This window comes from Dipodomys merriami, unplaced genomic scaffold (genome assembly GCF_024711535.1).
Source record: "Dipodomys merriami isolate MVZ:Mamm:240054 unplaced genomic scaffold, mDipMer1.0.p SCAF_4, whole genome shotgun sequence".
NCBI classification, from domain to species: Eukaryota; Metazoa; Chordata; class Mammalia; order Rodentia; family Heteromyidae; genus Dipodomys; species Dipodomys merriami.
In genome coordinates this window covers 62,167,982-62,191,632 of record NW_027205603.1, presented here as the reverse complement: position 1 = coordinate 62,191,632, position 23,651 = coordinate 62,167,982, and the positions used below count along the sequence as shown (strand labels likewise).

Genomic DNA, 23,651 nt, shown 5'->3' with positions numbered 1-23,651 from the left:
TTGCTAACGTTTACTTTCCCTACCTGTAAACTGGGTCTAATCCTGACTCTTCCGGTTGCTGTCACAACAAATAAAATGGTCTGTGTGAAAGGGCCTACGGTACTGGACGAAGGCCAATGTCATTTTACACCCATAAATGTTGTTGAGAGTGGCGTTATAAATTTAACAGTCCAGTGAAATACAATTAGTTGTAAAATTGGTTTTTAAAAAAAGTACCATCAGTCTAGATCCAAAAATATAAAGAATGAATTCTTTCTACACACTACCAGTTGCTGACTTCAAACCGTAGAGACTAAGAGTATGCCCAAGTCCAATGTTAGACACTTCCTACTTTTAGGCTGCAGCCTGGGTTTCTAGATGTCTTTGTCATGCCAGCAAAACGAAACAAAACAAAACAAAAGGCCAATGAACCCTGGCAGATCACTGTGCATTAAAGCATCTGGAAATGTATTAGCATTATGAATAGTAGTTCTTAAATAAAGATTTCTGGAAACTTCCCACTTTCACAAAGCAACAGACGAGTTCCATAATTTAAGCCTCATGACCAGTGAAATCATAGCAAAAGGCCATAGCAGCTTGCTGAATATTTTATTCCAAGGGGGTGGCTGGGGTATTCTGGGAAATAAGCTAGCCATTTGAGAATTTTTCTCCTGGGAAGATTAACCATCTAGAAGGATATGATCCAAACATTATTTCACTAGTCACAAAACTATTAAATCCTTTACAAAGAACATTATTTTTAGCACTATGATACCAGTGTAACTAAATTTTTCTCTCATAAAACTCCTAACAAGTGGTTCTAACATGGCCTACCTTCCTCCCTGGGAAGACATTTAATCCTATCTTTGGCATTGCTATATGCTCTTTTCTGACTGGATTTCCTAGTTGTTCATCTTACATCTCTTCCTCAGTGACTTTATTTGGAGGGGTGTAGTGTAGAGCTCTAATTAAGCTTACACAGCTGTGTCTTCAGCTCTAAACAGCAATTGTGAAACACAGAATTTCCTTTATAGTCAATCTAAAACTCTAGTCCCCAGAGCCAAGTAAACCATATCTACCATCATTTATTCATGGTTCTGAAAATCTCAAACTGTTTTTAAAGATAGTATTTCTTAGAACTATGTTTTCTCAAATATTTCATCATTAATGCGCAACACTTCATAGCTAGCTAGTAAACTAGACAAAATACCTATACATCAATTTTAGAATATTTATCCACAACAACACTGAATTTCTTTCTAGGACCGAGGTCTTAATAAAGCACCTTGGCATGGCACAGTGGTTTGTACCTCTTTTCTCAGCTACTGGGGAGATTGAGGCTGAAAAAATCACTGAGGAGTTCAAGGCTAACCTGGGCAATGTAGTAAAACTCCATTTCAAGGGGGGAAAATCATGAGTAAGCCTTCCTAGGACATGAAAAAATGAGGGTGACACTGATCAAAATACATTGTACACGTAAATTGACATGTTGAATTGAAACCCTTCTTATATCTATTAAAAGAAACTAAAAAAGTTAAACTCCAAAAAATGAAAACAATAAAATAAATCAAACATTTTGGCACTGCTTTACAAGGATTGTAAAGAAAAACAATGTCCTATCGCTATCCTCAGGTATCACCACCCAGCATTTATGCCAAGCTGTAGACCTGGACAGATAACCAAACAATCTTTTATAAGTTTTACTTCATTTAATATTAAAATAGCTTTCTTCAGTTATTATACTTAATCATCATTTGTTAATACAGGAGAATTATTAGGCCCAGAGAAGTTTAAGAGACATTTAAGTTGTTCAGGAAGAGACCCAGTCTATATTAAAGATTCTCTAGTTTCCCAATTCTTCCATGAAACCCAGGATGCCCCCCTCCATCATGTTTCCCGCTCTATTTTTCACTACTCAAGCCCAGCTTCCTCTGAAGTCATTAGGAGCTTCTGATGAAACACAGACATGAGCTCAGTTCTCCCTCCAATGGAAATACACAATAATTGGTTATAGAAGGAATGTTATGGGATCATTGTGACTTTGGAAAGCCTTTTGGAGGAATGCATAAATGATGCTTGGAATCCTGAATTGGCCAAAGAAGATATCACAAACACACGACCAGATGTGGAATTGGAAGACATTCCATGAATGATCTGTATTTCCAACAAACAGGGTAAACCAACCTGTAGACGGAGAAGGAAGCCACTGATCGAATGAGAGAGGCCAAAGCCCCCGCCTTGGCAGCTTCCACCGCCCCGTGGATTCGGTATTGCACTGTTATGGCATAGCTGACGAAAGGTTGGTTAAAAACAACAATCTTCCCCTTTGCTTCTGGGGACCTTTTCTGAAGCTCATCAAAAGAAGTCACCACCAAAACTTCTGCTGTAATACCTGGAAAAAAAAAAAAAGTCAAACAAAAATTAACAAAGTTTCCCAGCAGTGGGGGGGGGTGGGGAGGGATGAAGAGGGGGATTGACACACAAAAGGTCACACATACTTGTGGGGTCCTTCTGACCCCAGGAGAAAAATCGTGGGGTTAGCCAGTTTTCCAAGAGGGAGAAATGCATTCAAAAAGATATAACATATCACTCAAGATTTTCAGCGCAGATGGTCAGCTGGTATAAAATCACAAACTGCCTGAAGATAAAGCTTTTACTCCCTCTCCCCTGTTTCCTACCCTTAGAAATCATGCATTTCACAAGATGACACTGATAATTTATTTTTAAAATTGCATTTGAGAAAACCCCTCTTGGGATTTACAAAACACATTTATCTTTTTAATAACACAAGTTTGATAGGATGCTAAACAACCTTCAATGACATCAAAGATGGCAACTTGGAAAGAATACTACTAGAATTCAATGTTCTTCATAAATTCAACATTTAACAAATGTTTAATGCACCTTCTCCTACGGGCCACAAAAGGTCAGCTTCTTGCTTCCCTCCTCTGTATAAAAACCCTCCTAACGGATATGGAAATGCCCGATGTTCTGCACTTACAGTACTTGCTCATCACCAGACACATAACCACTCTTTGAATAAAAATTTTGATTTTTTTTCCAAAAATTTTTTTTATCCAAATCTTTCTATTTCCTTACAAATGGGGCAGTGTCATTCTTTCTGATGGAAGCATAGAATTCCAGTGTGTGTGTGTGTGTGTGTGTGTGTGTGTGTGTGTGTGTGTGTGTGTGTGTGTGTGTGTGTGCACTTACACCCGCCCACGCCTAGGATATTCCCAGTAGATGAGCAGAACAGCTCAATAGCTATGTACATAAGACCATGTAAGATGATGCTAAGCAAAATGAAATCCAAGGCATGGACATAAGAAGTTTTATCTGTTGTTGTTGTTTTTAATGTACTATGTGATTTGTTTCTTTTATGTGTTTTTCCCCACTATCGTTTATCCCCTGTTGTCACTGTATTTGGTTTTGGTACCCTGGGTATGGTATATACGTTTATCTCAATTAGGAAAAGGAAGAGCAATGTCAAAATGATGAGACAAAGGACAAAGGGGGAACCAATGCAACAGCGATACTCAAGACAATACGTTGGAAACGATCTGTACAACTAGGGGGGAGGGGACAGGGAGAGGAAAAATGGGAGAAAAATGAGGGAGGGAATAACAAGTTTGACAAGAAACATACTCACTACCTTACTTATGTAATTGTAACCCCTCTGTACATCACCTTGACAATAAAATTTTTACCCAGGGCCAGAGTTCAAGCCCCACGACTGACCAAAAAAAAATGGACAATAAAATTTTTAAAAATTGGAATGTGTGTGTCCTAGAACCTTGGGTCTTCCCACTTTCCTCATATCACTTGCCTATAGCTTCCTGACTGTGGAAGAGAATTTCATATCTCCCTAGAGTCACTCAAGATTTGTCAAACCACAAAAGATCCCACTTAAAAGAGCAGCCAGAGTGATAAATAAAAAATCCTTACCAACAAGGCTAATATAATGTAATGGCTAAATTGAACTTTTTAGAAAGAAGTGGTAGATGCTTATCACTTTGTGAATTTTAGCAGTGTACTCTTCAAATATGTCAGTAAAATCAGAACCATCAACCTATATTTATCATACTTTCTGAATATTATGAATAGATTAGAAAATTAGGAAGTTTTTGGTGGGGGGGGGGCTTTTCTGGAAAGCTGAAATGGTAACTGTTCATTGTAAAATGCTTTTTTTAAAAAATACATTTGTACTGTGAAAATACTGTACAGAGGGGTTACAGTTACATAAGCAAGGTAATGAGTGCATTTCTTATCAAGCATTGTTGCCTCTTCCTTTGTTTTTCCCCTACCATCCCTCCCATCTCCACAACTACACTCCCACCCCCTTTCTCCCTCCCCTTTCTCCCCACCTGCCCCCTCTCTGCCCGCCTAAATTGTAAAGTTCATTTTTCAACATAGTGTCTTGTACATCTCATTGTTACAATGGGTCCCTATTTAAACATTTTGTTTTTTTCCCTTCCCCTCCCCAAACTAAACCGACATCAAATACATACAAAATGACAAAAAAATCACATGGTACCTTATAAATACATTAGAAACAATAGCAAGAAAGAAAAAACCACTTGTGTCCCTATCTTGGGGTTCATTTCACTTAACTTCATCTTATCTGGTCATATGGACATAGCTTTTGACCTTTTCTACTTGTCCCAGACATATACTAGTTATTGAAAATAAGAGAAACCATGGAGACTTATGTTTCTTTGGGCCTGTCTTACTTCACTTAATAAAAATATAATTTATACTAAAATATAAATTGTAGAGAATTGTTGTATTCAGTATAAGCCTCCTCATAGTAGACCATTTGAAGTGATTCCTCTCCTACTTCAGTTTTATCTTCAAGCTTGCTTTTGTACTTTTACTTTAAAATAATTAGCTAAAGATCTATATGCATGTCTCTCTTAGTTTATAAACTAAAAAGCAGCAGTGTAAAGAAAGTAAGGGAATCACTAGCTTTTTCACATGATAAATATGCATAAAAGTACTCATAAGGATTCAGCTAGACAGATTTTGAGGTTTATAACTTTGGGAAACCTTGAGTTACCTTGAAATCTGCCTGGCGTTATTGTTGGCATAGCACAGGAATTTTGCTGATGGTTTTCAGCTGTTCCTAATGAATAACAGGTTCAATGGTCCACCCATGGGATGTCCCAGCAATGGGGTAATTTTGGTGTCTGGATGAGAGCCACTAGGAATGAAGCCAAATTTCTATAAATTTTTGAAATTAAAATCATACAAGGGTGGTACTTTTCTATGGTCTAGTCTTCAAATTCTTTTAACAAATAAAAGAGTAGAGTCCTCAAGAGCCAAAACCTAACCCAGACAGCACAGGTGCCAACACAACTCACTAGTCACAGTTATAGGTCAAGGCCCATCACCATGTACTTGGGAGAATTTGAATTAATCTATTTTCCTGAAAGCTGGGCATCATCTCTACTTCCTCTGTCTCCTCCATCCTCTATATTCAATTAACAGTGCATATTTCCAAAGACTTTGCTTATTTCTAGATCATACTAATTGATAATATTAAGAACCATATTTAACTGTCTTGTTGTTTTCACAAATGCTCACAGTAGCTCAACAAAGTAGTTTATGAGGACAATGAGGTAGCAACAATTGTGTTTACACAAATACTAGGTATTGGAGCTGAGATCTGAATTTGATCCTTGTCTGAATCCAGAGGGTCTTGCTTTTCCAATTGTCTACACTGTTATCTTCTCTCATAAATGAAAAGCTCAGTATATTCATTTAAAAAGGGATGAAAGGAGGGAAGAAATGGCTACATAAAGGTCTGCCTTGGTTGCTATCTGTTATTTTCTAGGATACTGCTGATCAGAATGGCCAGGAAAGGTGGCTCATGCCTGTAATCTCAATTATAAAAAAGCACATGAGTAAGAGAAAGGAGTTCATTTGAGTTTCAATAGGCAAAAATGCAAGATTCCACCCCCCAAAATATAAATAATTAAAGCAAAAGAATAGGTCAAGAATAGAAATCTTGACTAGCAAGTGAGAGTCTCTAAGTTCAAAACCCAGTACTACCAAAATGCCAGAGTGTGGCTATTACTCTAGGCTTCGGCCCATTAATAATAGAGTTGGAAGGCAAACTTCACTGCAAGACAAGATTCATTAGACTCTGTATGATGAAAAGGATTATAGTGGTTAATCTCTGAGGAGACTATAGGAATGAAGCTAGAAAGGTACTCATAAAATGATACACTTAGCTACAACCTATTTGCACAACATGCAAAAAATCCCAGGTTCCTTTTTATCCTGCACATCTCATTTTTTGAACTTATTGATTCCTTTTTAAGCCAAGTACTGTGTGGTTATTGCTAGCATCTCCCTGCAGAGTAACTGCTGCTGACCACTGTGGTGTTGGTTTGGGTCACTTATTCTATGAGACTTCAACAGAGCACCACTCTCCAATTTCTCCCATTCCATTCTTTCAAGAACAGGTAAGAATTTGTTACAAATCAGATTTTTTTGTGACGTTTCTTTCCATTTAAAGCAAGACTGCACACAAACATGTGTCTCTAGAGGCTCAATTTAATGTGGTTGGTATGTTTTAGGAAATAGATTATAATTTCTGAAGGCTGAACTCTGAACAGAAAATAGTCTAGCCCTAGTCAAAAAGAAGCTTTGCTTCTTTATCAAATAATCTCCCATTGGGTGTGTTGCCCAAGATAACTCCATCTCTGCAGAGTATGGCTGCCAGTTCCTGAGCTCAGAGTTAGGGGAAAGGAAAACACAGTTGTTCTTGAAAATTCAGTGCTGGGGCCCAGAAGAAGTAATGAAGTTGCAACTTCACTCAAAGCAGATAAAAGGACATCATAGCAGTCAGTCCTTGCTAAGGTCCATTTGTTTACAGAGAGTTTGGTGATCTTGCAACAGGCTTCTCATGGAAGAAAGAGTCCTAAAATCTTCTGTTATTTTCATGTTTGTTCCTACTAGGTCAAGACTTTATGCTCAGCACTGGGAATAATAGGAACATGAGCACATTCTAGCTTCATCCTTAAGAACTGCATAATCATACAATAAACAGTAAGTTTCAAAAGAACACAAAATGGGGCCAGGAACTGGTGGCTCATGCCTACAATACTAGTTACTCAGGAGGCTAAGATCTGAAGAACACTGTTTGAAGCCAGCTGAGCAGGAAAGCCTCTTATCTCCAATTAACCACAAAAGAGCCAAAAGTGGAGTTGTGGTCCAAGTAGTATAGCACTAGCCTTGAACAAAGAAGCTAAGGGACAGTGCTAGGCTGTGATTTCAAGCTCCAAGACTGGCACCAAAAATAGAAATAAATAAACAAACAAACAAAAAACACAGACTGTCACAAGTGTTAAAAAGTATAAGGTAAAACTTAGACATAGCAAGAGTGCGTATGAATTAAGGAGTCCAGAAAGTTGCCTATATGAAGAAATAAACGGTCTTCAGAAGATTCTAGCTGCCCCCAAACAAGAGGCAGGGTGTCCCCAGGTAAAGAACAGAGTAGAGTTTGAAATTTGGTATTGATATTCCTCCAGCACTGATCTTTCTGCTAAGGATCATTTTTGCTATTTGGGGTCATTTATTGTTCCATATGAATGTTTGGATTGCCTCTTCTATTTCCTTGAAGAATGAGGTGGAATATTGATAGGTATTGCTTTGAATCTGTAGATAGCCTTGGGAAGCATTGCCATTTTCACGATGTTGATCCTTCCAATCCAGGAGCATGGGAGGTTTTTCCACTTTCTAGGTTCTATTTTGATTTCCTTTTTCAGATTTTTAAAGTTTTCATCATAGAGGTCCTTCACTTCTTTGGTTAAGTTAATTCCTAGGTATTTTATTTTTTTGTGAGGCTATTACGAATGGAGTTGCTTTCCTGATTTCAGCTGTGCTCTTCTCATTGTTGGCATACAGAAAAGGCATTGATATTTGAGGGTTAATTTTATACTCTGGTACTTTGCCAAAGTTTTGAATCTGCTTGAGTAATTTGGGAGTGGAGTCCCTGGGATTTTTTAAATACAAGATCATGTCATCTGCAAAGAGGGAGAGTTTTACTTCATCTTTCCCTATTTGGATCCCTTTTATATTTGCATCTTGTCTTATTGTTGTAGCTAGGCATTCTAATACTAAATTGAAGGGAAGTGGAGAGGGTGGATATCCTTCTCTGGTTCCTGAGTTAAGAGTAAATGGCTTTAGTTTAGTAATCAAAACAGCAATGGTACTGGCACAAGAACAGACCTCAGGACCAATGGAATAGAATTGAAAACCCAAAAATGAACCCACAGACCTATAGCCACCTAATCTTCGATAAGGGAGCTAAAAAAAATAGAATGGAAGAAAGTACATTGTGCTGGAAAAATTGGTTAACTACTTGTAGAAAACTAAAGCTAGATCCTTATATATCACCCTGCACCAGAATCAACTCCAAATGGATCAAAGACCTCAGAGTCAAAGAAGACACTCTGAAAATATTACAGGACAGAATAGGAGAAACTCTAGGTCTCCTTGGCACATTTTCTTAATAGAGACTGAGAAACACAACAAATCAAAGAAAGATTGGACAAATGGGATTGTATGAATTTGCAGAGCTGCATGGCAAAGGACATAACTAGCAAGATCAATAGAAAGCCCACGGATTGGGAGAAGATCTTCATTAGCCATACAATGGACAAGGGTCTCATATCTAAAATATACCTGGAACTCAAAAAATTAAATCCCCCAACAACAAATCCTCAAAGAAACAACTGCCCAATAAATAAGTGGGCTAAAGACTTACAGGGAAATTTCTCTGAAAAGGAAAGAAGGATGGCCAATAGACACATGAAGAAATGCTCAATCTCCCTAGCCATAAAAGAAATGCAAATCAAAACAACACCTGTGGAGCACATGGGCAGCAAAGATGGCACTGGGAGGGGGTTGAGTGGGCAGAGCCTAATTTACTGTAGAGCACATGGCCAGCCAAGATGGCTCTGGGAGAGAGTAGAGTGGGCAGACCCCAATTGATCTTCTGATCAGTACCTAACCAGCCCGTGAAGGCTCAGGTGAATGATAGGGTGTGACCTTGACAGTGATTGGTTCCTCTTCCTCCCTTACCATACCACCCACCCTTTTTGTCTTTAAAAAGGGGCTGCTCTCTGTTAATAAACGAGTTTTTCTACCTGCTGGATTTGGCTCCCCGCTGTGTCTGATTGTCTCCTGGGCTGAGGGAGGCTAGGGAACAGGCTAGCGCCTCACTTACCTTTCCTCGGACCCCATCCGTCTTTTGTGGGAGGGACGAAGACCCAACAAACACCAAAACAACACTGCGATACCACCTCACCCTGGTTAGAATGGCTATAATCAAGAACTCTAATAACAACAGATGCTGGAGGGGATGTGGACAGAAGGGAACCTTACTTCATTGTTGGTGGGAGTGTAAACTTGTTCAACCACTTTGGAAAGTAGTATGGAGGTTCCTCAAAAGACTCCACATAGAGCTCCCCTATGACCCAGCAATCCCACTTTTGGGCATTTACCCGAATGATCACAAACAATACCATACTGAAGCTACCAGCACAACTATGTTTATTGTAGCCTTATTTACCATAGCTAAGATATAGAACCAACTCAGTAGATGAATGGATCAAGAAAATGTGGTATATATGCACAATGGAATTCTATTCCTCCATCAAAAAGAATGACACTGCCTCATTTATTAGGAAATGGAAATACTTGGAAAAAATATATTAAATGAAGTAAGCCAGGCCCAAAGAAACATAGGTCCCATGGTTTCCCTTATTTGTAATAACTACTATATGTCTGAGGCAAGCAGAAAAGATCAGATAAGATGATGTTAGGCAAAATGAACCCCAAGATAAGGAAACAAGTGGGTTTTTTTTCTTTCTTGCTATTGTTTCTAACAGATTTATAAGGTGATTGTTGCTTTGTATGTTCCCTCCCCCCCCCCCCCCCGCCCACGGTAAAACCCCTGTTTTTACTGTATTTGATGTTGGTATAATTTGGGAAGAGGGAGGGAAAAAACAAATTGTTTAAATAGGGATACAGGTGGACCCACAGCAACAATAAGATGTACAAAATGCTATGTTGAAAAATGAACTTTAGAACTTTGGCAGGGGCAGGAAGTGTAGTTGTGGAGATGGGAGGGCAGAGATGGTAAGGGAAAAACAAAGAAGGAGGCAACAATGCTTGATAAGAAATGTACCCCTCTCTATGGTATTTTCACAATTAAAAAAACTTATGAAAAAAAGAACAAAGTAGAGAAGATGAAAGTACCACAAAGAAAGCATATTTGCTCACAATGAATCTGAAGCTTCCTTCCAAGTCCTCAGACAGTGGAACTCTCTACCATGTTCCAGTTTCTAATCAAAGTGGATCCTCATCCTCATTCTGTGGACTCCAGGAAGAAAAGAAGAGATTTTCAAGGACATAAAGTTTTCAAGGAAAATGATAATAACAACTCAGCTATAATTTGAGCAAGGGGTAAACTGCAACTCTAAATGATACGCAGAAGCCTGTGACCCGTGCAATGCATCCTCCACAAGCTGTGTCTTCTGAGGCTTGGCTCAAATTAAACCTGGTCCAAAACCTGATTCACCTGCATTGAGAAGTGGCCTGCACCTGCCTGCATCAACATCCATGGCATAGTAACAGAGGGGTTACTGTTACATAAGTCAGGTAATGAATACATTTCTTTTTGGATGAGGTTACTCCTTCCCTATCTCACTCTCTCTCTCTCTCTCTGTTTTTTTCTCCCATCCCCACCCACAAGTTGTATAGTTCATTTTCCACATAGTGTCTAGTGAGTACCACTGCTACATTTGTTCACCCTTTATCATAACTTTTCTGTGCCACCCCCCTTACCACCCAAAGACAGATACACACAAAAATAAGACAAGGCAAAAGGAAAAAACAGCAACAAAGAAGAAAACCTCTTGTTTCCATTTCCTGGAGTTCATTTTAATAGATATTATTTTATATAATCACCCAAGCAATACCGAGAACCACTAATACATAGATCCTGAGTTTTAAATTCTTCCCTGAAAGTTATTTTTCACAATGTATGGTTAAATGATAAGACACAGAATGAATATGTTGGATACTCTACGGAAGATTGCTCTGTGAAAACTGGATAATGATGTAAGTTTTATTTCCTCTTTTTTATTCTTTGACAGTGTTTTTTTTTCCTTTCATGCACTTTCACTGTTATTCTAAAGGTGATATACAGAGAGGTTACAGATATATAAGTCAGATAAAGAATACATTTCTTTTTGAACAATGTCACCTCTTTGCTTGCTCTCTCCAAGTTTTCCCTTTCTGTTCCTACCTACAAGTTGCATTGTTCATTTTCAACACTGCTGCATTTGTTCACCCTTTTTCCCACCATTTCTGTGTCCCCTTCCCTTTACCCTCCCAAAGACAGATAAAGGAAAAATCAAGACAAGAGGAAAAGAAAACAAAAATAGCAACAAATGAAGAAAACCTCTTGTTTCCATTTCCTGGAGTTCATTTTGATAAATATTATTTTATATGATCAGATGTACATAGGTACTGCCACAAAGTGATCAAATGATCAACAAACAGTGAAAACTTACATACCTGAAGAGGAATTTAGCAAGTGTCAGTGATCTAGCAAATAACACATGGCAAAGAACTTTGGCCAACTATAAAGATACACAAAGTAACAGGCTTGGCAGATTTGTTTAGTTAACTACCTAATGTCATTTCTAACAGAAACAAGTAGTTCTGTCACATGACTAGATAATTCTACACACTTTCAGCAGATTTCACTAGTTCATCTCTACATGCATTTTCTCTCTGAATTCTATCTTCACAACTCAGTGAGAAAAATGACAGAAACTAGTGTGCTTGTGTTTGTGTTAGGTACAAAACAATGTTATTACAGTGCTATGTCAGAGAAATGAAATTACTCTATGACAACTTGGTATTCCAAAATAGGCTTTTTAAAATTTAACTGTGTTTTGAAGTGTTGCATGTCCTATGCATTCTTAAAGAAGTAAAATTTGTGTAAAAGTACTGCAATAAAACAATTCTTGCCTGAAATAATAATATACTTGGCTTAGTTTCATTTTTCAATTTAATATAATTTTCCACTTAAAGAAGATTCTAGAAGCTGGGTACCAGTGGCTCACAGCTATAATCCTGGCTACTCAAGAGGCTGAGATCTGAGGATCTCAGTTCAAAGCCAGCCTGAACAGGGAAGTCCCTGAGACTCTATTCTCCAATTAACCACCAGAAAACTGGAAGTGGTGCTGTGGCTCAAGTGGTAGAGTGTTTGCTTTCCTTGAGCTGAAGAAGCTCAAAGACAGTGCCTAGACCTAGAGTTCAAGCCCCACAATCAACAAAAAGAAGATTCTAGAGACAAGATATAAATAGTAGAATCATATAATTTATATGAAATGTTCTGGATTCTATTTTATGAAATCCCTTTGACTAATAGGACCTAATGCAATGATTTGTATAATACTACAACAATTAAAGCCATTACATTTCTTGTGAGTGCATTCACCTCATTTTTATTGAGACATTTGTCTCATTTTTGAGACAAAAGAAGATTCAACTATCTCTTCAAATTGCAAAGGGGACAAAGTTTGGATTTAAACTGAAATCAGGCTGATTCCCATCTCACTTCAATAAATTCTTGACATTGGTCAATTTTATTTCTACAATAATTTTAATCCCTGGATTCAAGTATTATTATAGACATGAATAAGTATTCTAAACTAAAAGTAGCTTTTCAGTTGCAACCACCATCTATCTCTGTCCTAATTACTGAGATCAAAGAGCATGTGGATTCTCACATTTGCAAGTGATAGGAAAGCGTTAGATAGCTGACTTGGAAAGGGTTCAGCTCATTTGACCATTGTAAAGAGCTGGTCTCAGGCAGATTCTGGCTCTTGGTGCCCAGCCCCAACCCAGCTCCAAAGACCTCAGTAGCTTCACTAATCTCCTACACCTCATGCTTACTGCAAGCAGTGGTCTTCCAGCAGCTCCCATAGCAACGATGGAAGAGCTTTTTTTTTTTCCTAGAGCTCCAACAAGCAAATCTATTCAAGACTCCTGGGTTATACACCCATTCCTAGATCCAATATTGTGATGGTTAGGCTAACCATCCACCCCCAGACCTGGCTAAATGGCAAATCCCACCCAAACCAAATGGCTGGGAGTAGGAAAAGGCTGCAGTTCCCAGATATAAGGAAAGTGACTCCTGGGCAGCAAACAACAGATGGCCTCACAGAGATGCCCTCTGATATTGCCACAAGATGTGGCACAGTGCTTTTCCCATATTCTGAATTCATGATCTGTTTTCTTACTTGCATTAAATTGACCATATTGTTTATGATCTACTTTGGAGGGCAAAGAACCTCTCAGCCATTTATCCCCAACAACTGAGCTCAACAAAATGAATGGGAAGTTTCTGATGAGCTTATGATGAGCCACCCATTAATGAAAACCAGGCACCCATTTTACAACACTGAATAATGTATTAATCCATAGCAGAAACAAGTACAAATGCAGCAGTAATGGAAACACTTTCATGCTGCTGGGGCTCCCAGAATGCAGATCCCAAGAACCCACGTTCCCATTGTCAATTCTATACCACCTCATGAAGGAAAGCCAAGAGTGAAGCACGTGCAGAATTTCCATCAAAGAGTTTTCAAATACCTAAAGCAAAAAATAAACAAAGAAACAAAACACCAGATCTGTCTATACTCAACAGAAATCCATTCTTCAACTCCAGAGACTTGCATGAAACTAATAACAACAGAAATAACTATTGTATGCATGATGTGGCTGGGCAAGTGCTATTTTCCACACCCATAGAATACTCCGTGGTGGGTACCGTAGTTGCCCAGCCTGTAAATATACTGATGCAAACACTGAGAGTTGATTGAGGTCACAGAGTTTGGTTAATTCCAGGTCTAGGATTCAAACTCAGATCTTCATTTGGAAATCCTCAATATCTACCAGTAAAAGGTAAGAAGTAGAATGGTGCCTCTGGGATCAAATCCTTATTTGGCTGGCCATCCACACCTCTCTGGTACAAGATACCTAAACACCAGACATTGCAAGCATTGCAGAAGACACCTTGACCGTGATTTTTAGCAAATTGTCTTCCAAAGCACTATGAAGTGACTAGCGGCTATAACTGAGTGTAAAATACACAACTAGAGTAATTGTTGATGAATGGACCTTAAGTACATGTCTCATCTTTTTCTTCTCCATTTAACCTGCTTTGAAAGTGTCGTGATCTATTCAAGCAGATTTAGTTGATGGCCACTTTAGTATAGATTTCATTAAAATAGTACCAACAAAAAAAGAGAAGCAACATTTATATAGGTGTACAGTATGCCAGCTATTTTCTAAATGCTTTTATTATGTTCACTCATTTGATGCTTTCCACAACCTCATGAGAGACATTTTTATTATCTCTATTAAATACGGGGTATTTTATTTATTTAGACTTGGGTTTTGCTGACTTACTTCCTGGCTTGTTACCAAAATAATTTGAGGAGGCTTGTAAAAACACACTGAAAAAACTAAAAATAAATGAGGAAAGAAAGAAAAGAAAACAAGTATAGTATAATAAAATAATGCCATGGTTAATAATATGGGAAAATACAGGTCATGAGATACAGGTAGTTGCTGGACCATAAGTTCAGCTGTGAACTGCCTGGCAAGCAAAACATAATCAGGCACAAAATTCTGTGTCCAGAAAACAAGCCAGGTGCCCAAGAAAAGCACTTATTTCCCATAATAAGGTTTTTTTTCTGGGTCATAATAAAGAAAACATCATGTTCTACCATGAATATAACATGTCCACTTTCTCTCTCCATCAATAATAAAACCTTTTTTAATTTTTCAGGAAACATGACCTCACAGAAAAAAGAAAGGGCCCTAATTTTCCAATGTGACTAAATGACTTGAGAAGGGAGACATGTCTTTACTCTTTCCTGGTCACTCAAATGAACATGGTTGCTATCATTGGGGAACATGAGGTAGATTTAGAAAGAACAGGAGGAATTTGAGTCCCTAATATTATGGAAAAGGGTTATCTAGAATTTTATATGACACAGAAAGAAAGTTCTACTTTGTGTAAGCCACTGCTGTTTAGGATTGTCTAGATGACTGAAGAATGGGAGAAAGAAACCCTCCTTTGGTTTAGAGTATGGGAAAGACCTCTCTGAGTGGCCATATAAGCCAGATCTAAAAGACTTGAGGCTGAGGAGCAGTGGACAAGAGAAATGGAGATCAGCATACTCTTACAGAGGTCACTACACATCTAAAGGCATTGAGGAAGAAAAACTTTCCTGAGAAATTAAACTTCTAGTTAAAGTATACGGTAAAAAAAAAAGTGAAACTTCTGCTACTCAGGAGGTGAAGATCAGGCGGATTATGGTTAGAAGTCAGCCTCAGCCCCATTTCAACCAATAAAATAAGTTGGGTATGTTGATGCATGTCTGTCCAATCTACATGAGAAGCATGAATAGGAGAATCTCAGTCCAGGCCATCCCAGTAATAAATACAAAACACTAAAGTAAAAAGACCTAGGATTATAGTTTAGGTGATAGAATGTCTGTCTAGTAAATGCAAGGCCTTGAGTTTAACTCCCAGTGCTACTGGAAGGGGAGAAAGGGAAGGATAATGGAAGGGATGGAGGGAGGGGGAGAGAAAGGAAGAAGGAAGGAAGGAAGGAAGGAAGGAAGGAAGGAAGGAAGGAAGGAAGGAAGGGAGGGAGGGAGGGTGGGCGAGGGATAAAGGAAGGGCAGGGAATGGCAGGAAACCTATCACCCTAACACCAGTCTGGAAGCCACGGTAAGGAATTAGAGTTTACATTGATAAGGATATAAAGAAAAGGTAAACCTTGGACACTGTTGAGGAAAATGTAAGCAATATAGAAAAACTACTAGATGATCCAACTTTATCATTCCAGCAGAAAAATGTGATTTAGATTCTGAGAACCTCTGGGATCCAAGAATTAAAAAACATCTTTCTTTCCTTTGTCCTGGGTAGCCCTCAGTCGCTTCCCCTAGGTCAGTCTCTCAGCCATGCCCTCTCTCCTGAAGCCTGAGCTTAGTTACTCATCCATTTCTTAAGGACAGAGACTTAACAATGTTCTTTATATAATAACAGTCACTTCAGTGTTGTAAGTATGAAAAGGGATTGCATTTTTGAAATTGTGTAAATAACCAATGTACAAATAAAATATATCTCTTTACCCAGCTTTCCAGTTGTCTACTCTCCCTAACTGATGAGGTTTTTTTTTTTGAAAGATCTGTCTCCTCCTTCTATTCCTCTTTCTCTCTTCCTTTTTATATAGCAGTTTTATTGAGAATACATTGATAGATCATATAGTCATCCATTTACACATACTTAAGAGTCATAAAGCTTTCATTACAGCCAACTTTGAAACATTTCATCACTACAGGATAAACATTCCCCTCATGTGTACCCTTGTCTTTTGCAACAACTAATCTACTCTATGGATTTACCTATTCTGAACTGTTTATACAACTGGAGTCAGCTGGTTATACAAAGGGTTCATGCCTGTAATCCTACGTACTGAGGAGGATGAGATTTGAGGATTGTGTTTCTAAACCAGCCTGGGAAGGAAAGGCCATGAGACTTTTACTTCCAATAAATGACTCAGAAAAAGCCAGAAGTGGCACTGTAGCTCAAGTGATAAAGCACTAGCCTTAAACAAAAGCAGTTCAGGGTCAGCATCCAGGCCCTGAGTTCCAGCTCCAGGACCAATACAAAAAAAAAGAGTAGAAATATATAAATGTATCTTTTTGTTATTGGCTTGTTTTATTTTACTTTACCCAGAGTTGTTGGGGGTCTATCCATATTTTAGCCTGTGTCAGCACTTCACTTATTTTCATAGCTACATTCTATTGCATTGTATGAATGTAACAGTTGTTATTTTAGGGCTGTGAATCTACTGTTTCAGGATTTCTCTGTGTATTACAAGCAGGATATCCCATGACAGTATGGGCAGCAATTGTTTCTTACTCTTCTATGTACCCAATAACATCTACGTCCAACTGACATAGAACAGGCATGCAATAAAAGTCCACAAAACTAATGGCAGATGATGGTTCAAAACTTGGGGTTTGAATTAACATGTACGTGAGGAGATGTTTGGGGCAATCCAATTATCTGGATTTGAAATAGTATATTTCATTAACCCTTGCCACTAAGAACTCATATTTTCAAGGTAAATACATTGCTTTCTTCATTGTAAGACCTGATTGTCTTCCCTCAGAATGAAAGCTCTCCAGTAGCACTGATCCATCCAGAGTGTCCTCAAAATTTTGTCCAAAAAGCTTTTGGGGATTTCCAGTTTCTGGCCCTTTTGGTGAAAAAAAAAAGTGCTGTTTCTAAAACAGTTGGAAAAAGAAATACACTTAGTCGCCTTCACAGCATTCACAGCCCCAATCTAAGTGATGAAGAGTCCCTGCAGTTTTACACTCCATGGGCAGCCAAAAAACAGAGCTTAAGAAAACCAGTTGATTGATTTTCTGTCCATTAAAAAATTAAGACCTAATTTATATGAAATTGGGTTTATTCCACATCACTCTTGCTCTAAGCAAGTGGATAGAATAATATCCAAAGATGTGTTACATATGTTATTCATTCAAGAAGTGCTCAATACTTTGGTAAGTCAGAGGGAGGTGTGAGGGGAGAGAGAGAGGGAGGAGAGAGAGAGAGAGAAAGAAAGAGAGAGAGAAGGAGAGGGAAAGAAAGAGAGAGAAAGAGTATCCTTGGCCTGAAAACAACATAAGAAGGAATGAAATAATTTATCACATGTGCATAACATAAAGGAGATTGTTATAATACTGAAAGAATGCAGAGGTGGAGGATACCAGTCCCTCAAAAAGCTTGCCCTTCTCAACTACTAAAACCTAAAGCTAGTCACCTACAAGCTCTGCTCAGCTCTGAGAGCTCCGTGAATGCCAGAGAACTTTCTGTAATAGGATGATACATGTTTGCTGGTGTTTTGAAGGGGTTATGAGTAGTCTTGGCACTACAGCAAGCTATATCCTATCTCCCCACACCCACTCCATCTCTTCCTTGCTGAGGTCAGGCTGAATGTGTTTTCCTTTGGCCTTGGGTTTCATGAGAATTTCCTCAAAACTCGTCTAATTGAGTTCTTTATTCAGTTCCTACCTGTCTTTTGGGATTGGATTTTCCTTCCAGAATCTAATACATCCACTCATAAAATATGTTCTGACCTATAAGTAAAGAGCCTATATGTGAAGGTCCACATCCCTGACAACACACTTTTGACCTTTCTTTAAAACAGAAATGTCCTATGCAATAAAGAGAAGAAATAAGGTTGAGCAGGATGGCATGCACTGTAATCCTACTTACATAGGAGGCAGAAATGGGAATGACTTACACCAATAGCCCTGAACAAAAGTAAAAAGGCCTTATCTGAAAAACAGCAAACACAGAGTGGGTTGAAGTATGGTTCGAGTAGAACAATTGCCTAACAAGCACAAGGCCCTGAGTTCAAGTCCTAGTACCACCAACAAAAAATAAAAGAAGGAAGAGGGAGGAGGATGAGAAGGAAGATGAGAAGGAGGAAGAATAAGAGGTGAAGGAGGAGAAAAAGAAGAAGAAAAAGGGAAAGGAGGAGGGGAAGCAGGAGGGGTAGAAAGAAAAGAAATGAACTATGGTAAGGAGACTGTATACCAGCTCATGTTGAAGAAAGAAACCTTCTAAGGACTCAGCATTTTCTATTACTGACATCTTGTTTGTGTTTGTCTGCCCAAGTGGCAATAACCTCCTCTCCTTCCATATAACAGGGCTGCACCAGGACCAAAAGACCCATGCTGCTTTGCAGGACATTTTCTAATGATGGCATCATTCCCCTACCTCAACTGTCTTTCTCCACTTTTGTGTTTGTTCCTAGGCCTCTCAAAACAATCTAAGAGTAAGGATCGATCTCCTTGTCACAACAACAGTTCGAGACTTCAAGTAATCATTTATGGCAATTGCTTTCACAATGAGACATGCCTTGAGGCAATATGAAATAACAATAGGTTTCCAATAAACAACAATCTAAATTAAAACAAGCTCCTTAGTACACACTTGTGCCATTTTTCTGAAGCTGCTTTAAATATAATATAAATTTAAATATAATTAAAGATGGATGATTGGAAAACATCTTAGCCGTGGCATCCAACCTAGTGCAGGTACTGAACAATGAGAAGCAGACAGAGCTCTGAGAAGCCATGGCTTAATAGTGATGGAGGATGGGGATGCACAGGAAATAGCTTTGGGAGAAACTTACGGAATAAAGTAGTTGCGAATCTGAACACTTTCCGGATTCATTTGTCTGGAATGTAATATTTCTTTTTGGGTACTCCAAAGAGAATTGCTTCATAAGAATACAAAATCATAAATGAAAATAATAATCCACAAAGAAGAGGAATTATTGGGTTAATATCCCAACTATCAGAGCCACTAATGTGTGATTTCTAAATAAAGGCCATAAACAAACATTTGATTTCTATTCAAGTTCCACTTTCCTTCCACTTCCTCCAATTTTTATAGTTACTCATGGGAACCTCCGATTTATTTAAGTAAATAAGCAAAAGTATTGGATTTATTCCCAAATAGTTTCACATCCTAACCCAAAGCACATTTAGATAAATATCTATACATGCAGCAAAATGTTAGTGGATGTCGACATATTATTTGATAGGTTAAATCAACAAGTCAAATGATCTAAAATTCCTTCCCAAGATTAGAAAGTAAGTTTAAATTGCCTTGAAATAGAAATTCACTTATTAAGAATGACTATAACATAGGGATATTTTTGCTGTGCATTATAGTTCTAGCTCATGAATATAAATACATTACACTAGCAAAGTCAGCTGGTATCAATCACATGTTCTTGTCAAATCTTATTTTTATCTCGTATCTGAAAATGGCCATATTACCCATAATATCATTTTGATGAATTCTTAATATACCTCGATATTTACAAACCTAATTAGATTTTCTTCAGTTTGTTCCAATTAATAACAGTAGGTTTAGAAGAAACTAAAAATAATGCGAGTGGTCAATGGCTTATGCTTTCTCCAGTATTTATGTAAGAACGTGGTCTCCAGTCTTTGTATACTCAATTATATGAGGCACATATATATGTATACTGGACCAGAGTTTGAACTGAATTTAGGATTTGGTGGTGCTTACTAGATAGGTTTCTACCACTTGAGTCTTGCCTCTGGTCTTTTTTTCTTTCAGTTATTTTCATGATAGGGTCTCATGGTCCCCCACCCACGAGTGTGAATCTCAGACAGTGTCCAACCTATGCCTCCTGCATAGCTGGGATTATAGATAGAAACTACCACACCTGCTTTATTTACTGAGTTAGGGGTCTTGCCAATATTTTGCTGAGGGTGGCTTCAAACTATAATCCTCCCAACTGCTGTCTGAGTACGCCAAGATGCCAGTTATAACATATTATTTTTGAAAAATAAAATGAAACAAAAGAATACTGCAGAGATGATATCCATGTTTTTAAAAGAAGGGAACAGATCTTAGCTACATGAAGGTCTTCAGTCCTACAAAGTTCTAAGCAAAGGTATTAGTAAAATTCCAAAGATCTGGAACATTTTTATTATTTTATACTTGAAGTGTTTCTGTGGAAATCCCAGCTTATCTTAACAGACTCTAAAAATGACATGCCTTTCCAATGCTATTGTGATATTTAACCTTCTTAAAGAAACTAGGTAACATTTCTCAAGACTTCTATAGTGAGCTGTATATTTGACATGCCAAAATACAAATTACAATAAATATGTAGTTTAAGTAAACTGACAATAAATTAAATAAGTTGAGACAATACTAATTTATTCCCATTAAGGAATCTTTCATCAAACAGCTCAAAGCACTTCTCTGATGCAATCCGCACTGTGTGAGCAGATGAATAGAAGTGATTGCCCTTGAAGCTTGCAAAGCAGGTTCACATGTGTGGCCTTATTTTACCTACATAGCAATGACATCAAGTATTCCTGATTGACATGCAGGAATACACACAAAATATGTGTGCCAACTTCTGGTGACAAGCCAGTACACCCCCAAGAGATATTTCAAATATCACTTACGAAAGTAGAGGTTAGTAACTTCATTTGGGGAAGAGGAAATAAGATCAAAGAAGAATTCTGGTACCATGAGACCCCAGAAAAGCTTCAGGACTCCTACCCAGAATGTCTGGAGCCCTTCATGTGTTTTATGGGCACCCAGAGGGAAAGAGCAAACAGCTGGGCATAGGACCTCTCTGAAGTATAAACTGATTGGTTAGAGAGAATTTCTTATGTGAGGAGTTCTAGCCTCTGATACTTCCAAACTCAACTCAGGAATTGTTTTGGGGAAAAAAAACCACATTGCATCTCTCGCTAAGAACAGACAGAAAGAGAAAATACTATTAGAAATATCAGGAGCCATGGCCTCTGAGAAGTGAATTCTCTATGAGAAAGATCAGGGAATTCTATGTTTGGTATAATCTGGCTCATCTTGCTCCCATAACAGAACTCCAGAATCAGGCCCCACTATGTTGTAGTAGATGTAGCCTACTATGTTGTAGCCTCACTATGTTGTAAACATTGATTTTTCTTTCTTTGGCTCAAAAAAGAGTTTAGGAATTTGAGGGGGAAACTTTCCTCCATTTCCTCCATAAAATATGGCTCTGTTGTCACATCTTACCAGCCTCCCTAAAACCATGAACTACTAAACACTTAATTTAGTAAAACTGAACAACATATAAATGAGGTCAAAATTAACTCTGGAGTCAACAGCTGCCCAAAGATGTAGCTACAGGATCATAGCATGACTGGTAAAAGTAGAAACAGCATGAAATCACAGATGTTACTGAGGCCACAAAAAGTGGCTTGATGTTCTATGATGGTTGTAAATCCCTCTCATATATATATATATATTAATACTGAAAAGGCAAGTGTGAAAAATATATGTATAAGTACATATATGTATAATACATGTATATACACAAATAAAGTATACATATATTATACATGTATTTATGCATATATTCAATGTAGTATTCAATATATGCATACATGCATAGATATATAAGTATGTGTGTGTATATACATATAGTCTCAAACAATCTTTTCTGCTTTCAAGGTACATTTAAACCTGAGCACAGTCTTTGACAATTTACTAACACTTATCCTGTATATTCTAAAACAGTGATTTCAAAATTGCACATTAGAGGAACTACTTTTCTACCTGAAGCAAGGGTAGCTGGTAAAGACATTATCAGAAACACAGGAAGAGTGATCTCTAACACATTTCAATGAAAACAGCAAAGCGTGTGAACTGTGCAGAGGAAAGGCACCCTCTCTCAGGCTGTCGGTTGGAAGGATTCATTTGTGACTGCTACAGGTAGTTTACCCTAAGCACTTACTTCCCTGTGTTTCTAGATTTACCATTATTGTGGTATGTGCTGATTTCTCTATCCCACTTTCCCATTTTATAGAATAATGAGGTACATTAGCTGTGAAAGAAAGCAAGGTAACCTAGAACATATTTCAACACTCTTAACTCCTCAATTCCTGTTTTATATAATAAGTATACATAGAACACAATCTGTACTGTTAGCACATTCTCATTCTCTTCCTTCCCTAGACATGATGCTAGTTACACTTTCACCAGATGGAAATGTGCAAAATCATCAGTGTATTCTTTAGCCGTGTATTAATTATATGATACTACACCTATCATCCCTCAGTTCACATTTTAAAATCCAACGTTGTTTAGTTCAGGTTGATATATGTAACTCTACCTCATCTGTTGTTACTGTTTTCTCATATTTCACTGTGAAAAGTGAGCATCATATATTTACTACAAAAATTCTGTAATAAATATTCTTATGTGGACCTCCCTCATTACTGTGAGGGGCTTTGTGCCACTGGCATCGGGCTTTTTAGGAAGTGGTGAGGATGGAGCCTCTGAGTTGGGATTGGTGCTCCATGAGAAGAGACCAGTGTCCTCCCCCTCTTCTTCATCTTCTTCATCACCTACCCCCCCCACACACACACCATGTGAAGACACAGTGCGAAGACAACCCTTTCTACCTCCAAAAGTGAATCTGTGCCAGGATCAGAGCCATCTGGCACCTTGACCTTGAACTTCAACCTTAAGCACTATGAGAAATCAATGTTTGTTGTTGAAGCCACCCAACCTGTGGCATTTTGTTATACAGCTGAGCAGACTCACAGAGTCCAGGATGCAATCTGCATCTTGTTTGTCTGTTTTTAGCAATTTTTTATGGAGATTAAGTTATTACATACATTTCACAGTATTGTGGGATGGTGATATTTAGTTTAAGTCACAAATACATTTTTTTCTTTTTGATCAGTCATGGGATTTGAACTCTGGGCTTGGGCACTGTCCCTGCGCTCTTCATCTCAAGGTGAGCACTCTACTGCTTGAGCCACAGTGCCACTTCCAGCTTTCTAGTGGTTTATTGGAGATAAGAGTCTCACGGACTTTCCTGCCAGGGCTGGCTTTGAACCACGATCCTCAGATCTCAGCCTCCTGAGTAGCTAGGATTACAGGCATGAGACACCAGCGCCTGGCCACAAACTCATTTTAACCTTCACAAGGCAAAGTTTGTGAAT

The 23,651-nt window shown here is 38.2% G+C and overlaps 1 protein-coding gene across 1 annotated transcript in view; it reads right to left on the bottom strand.

The window, feature by feature from the left end:
- Nucleotides 1-23,651, bottom strand: part of Cpq (carboxypeptidase Q) — a 425,857-nt gene that overhangs the window by 310,324 nt on the left and 91,882 nt on the right. The window contains exon 3 of the mRNA XM_069991811.1: nucleotides 2,164-2,371. Within this exon, the coding sequence (XP_069847912.1) occupies nucleotides 2,164-2,371 (208 nt within the window). The remainder of the gene's footprint in view (nucleotides 1-2,163; nucleotides 2,372-23,651) is intronic.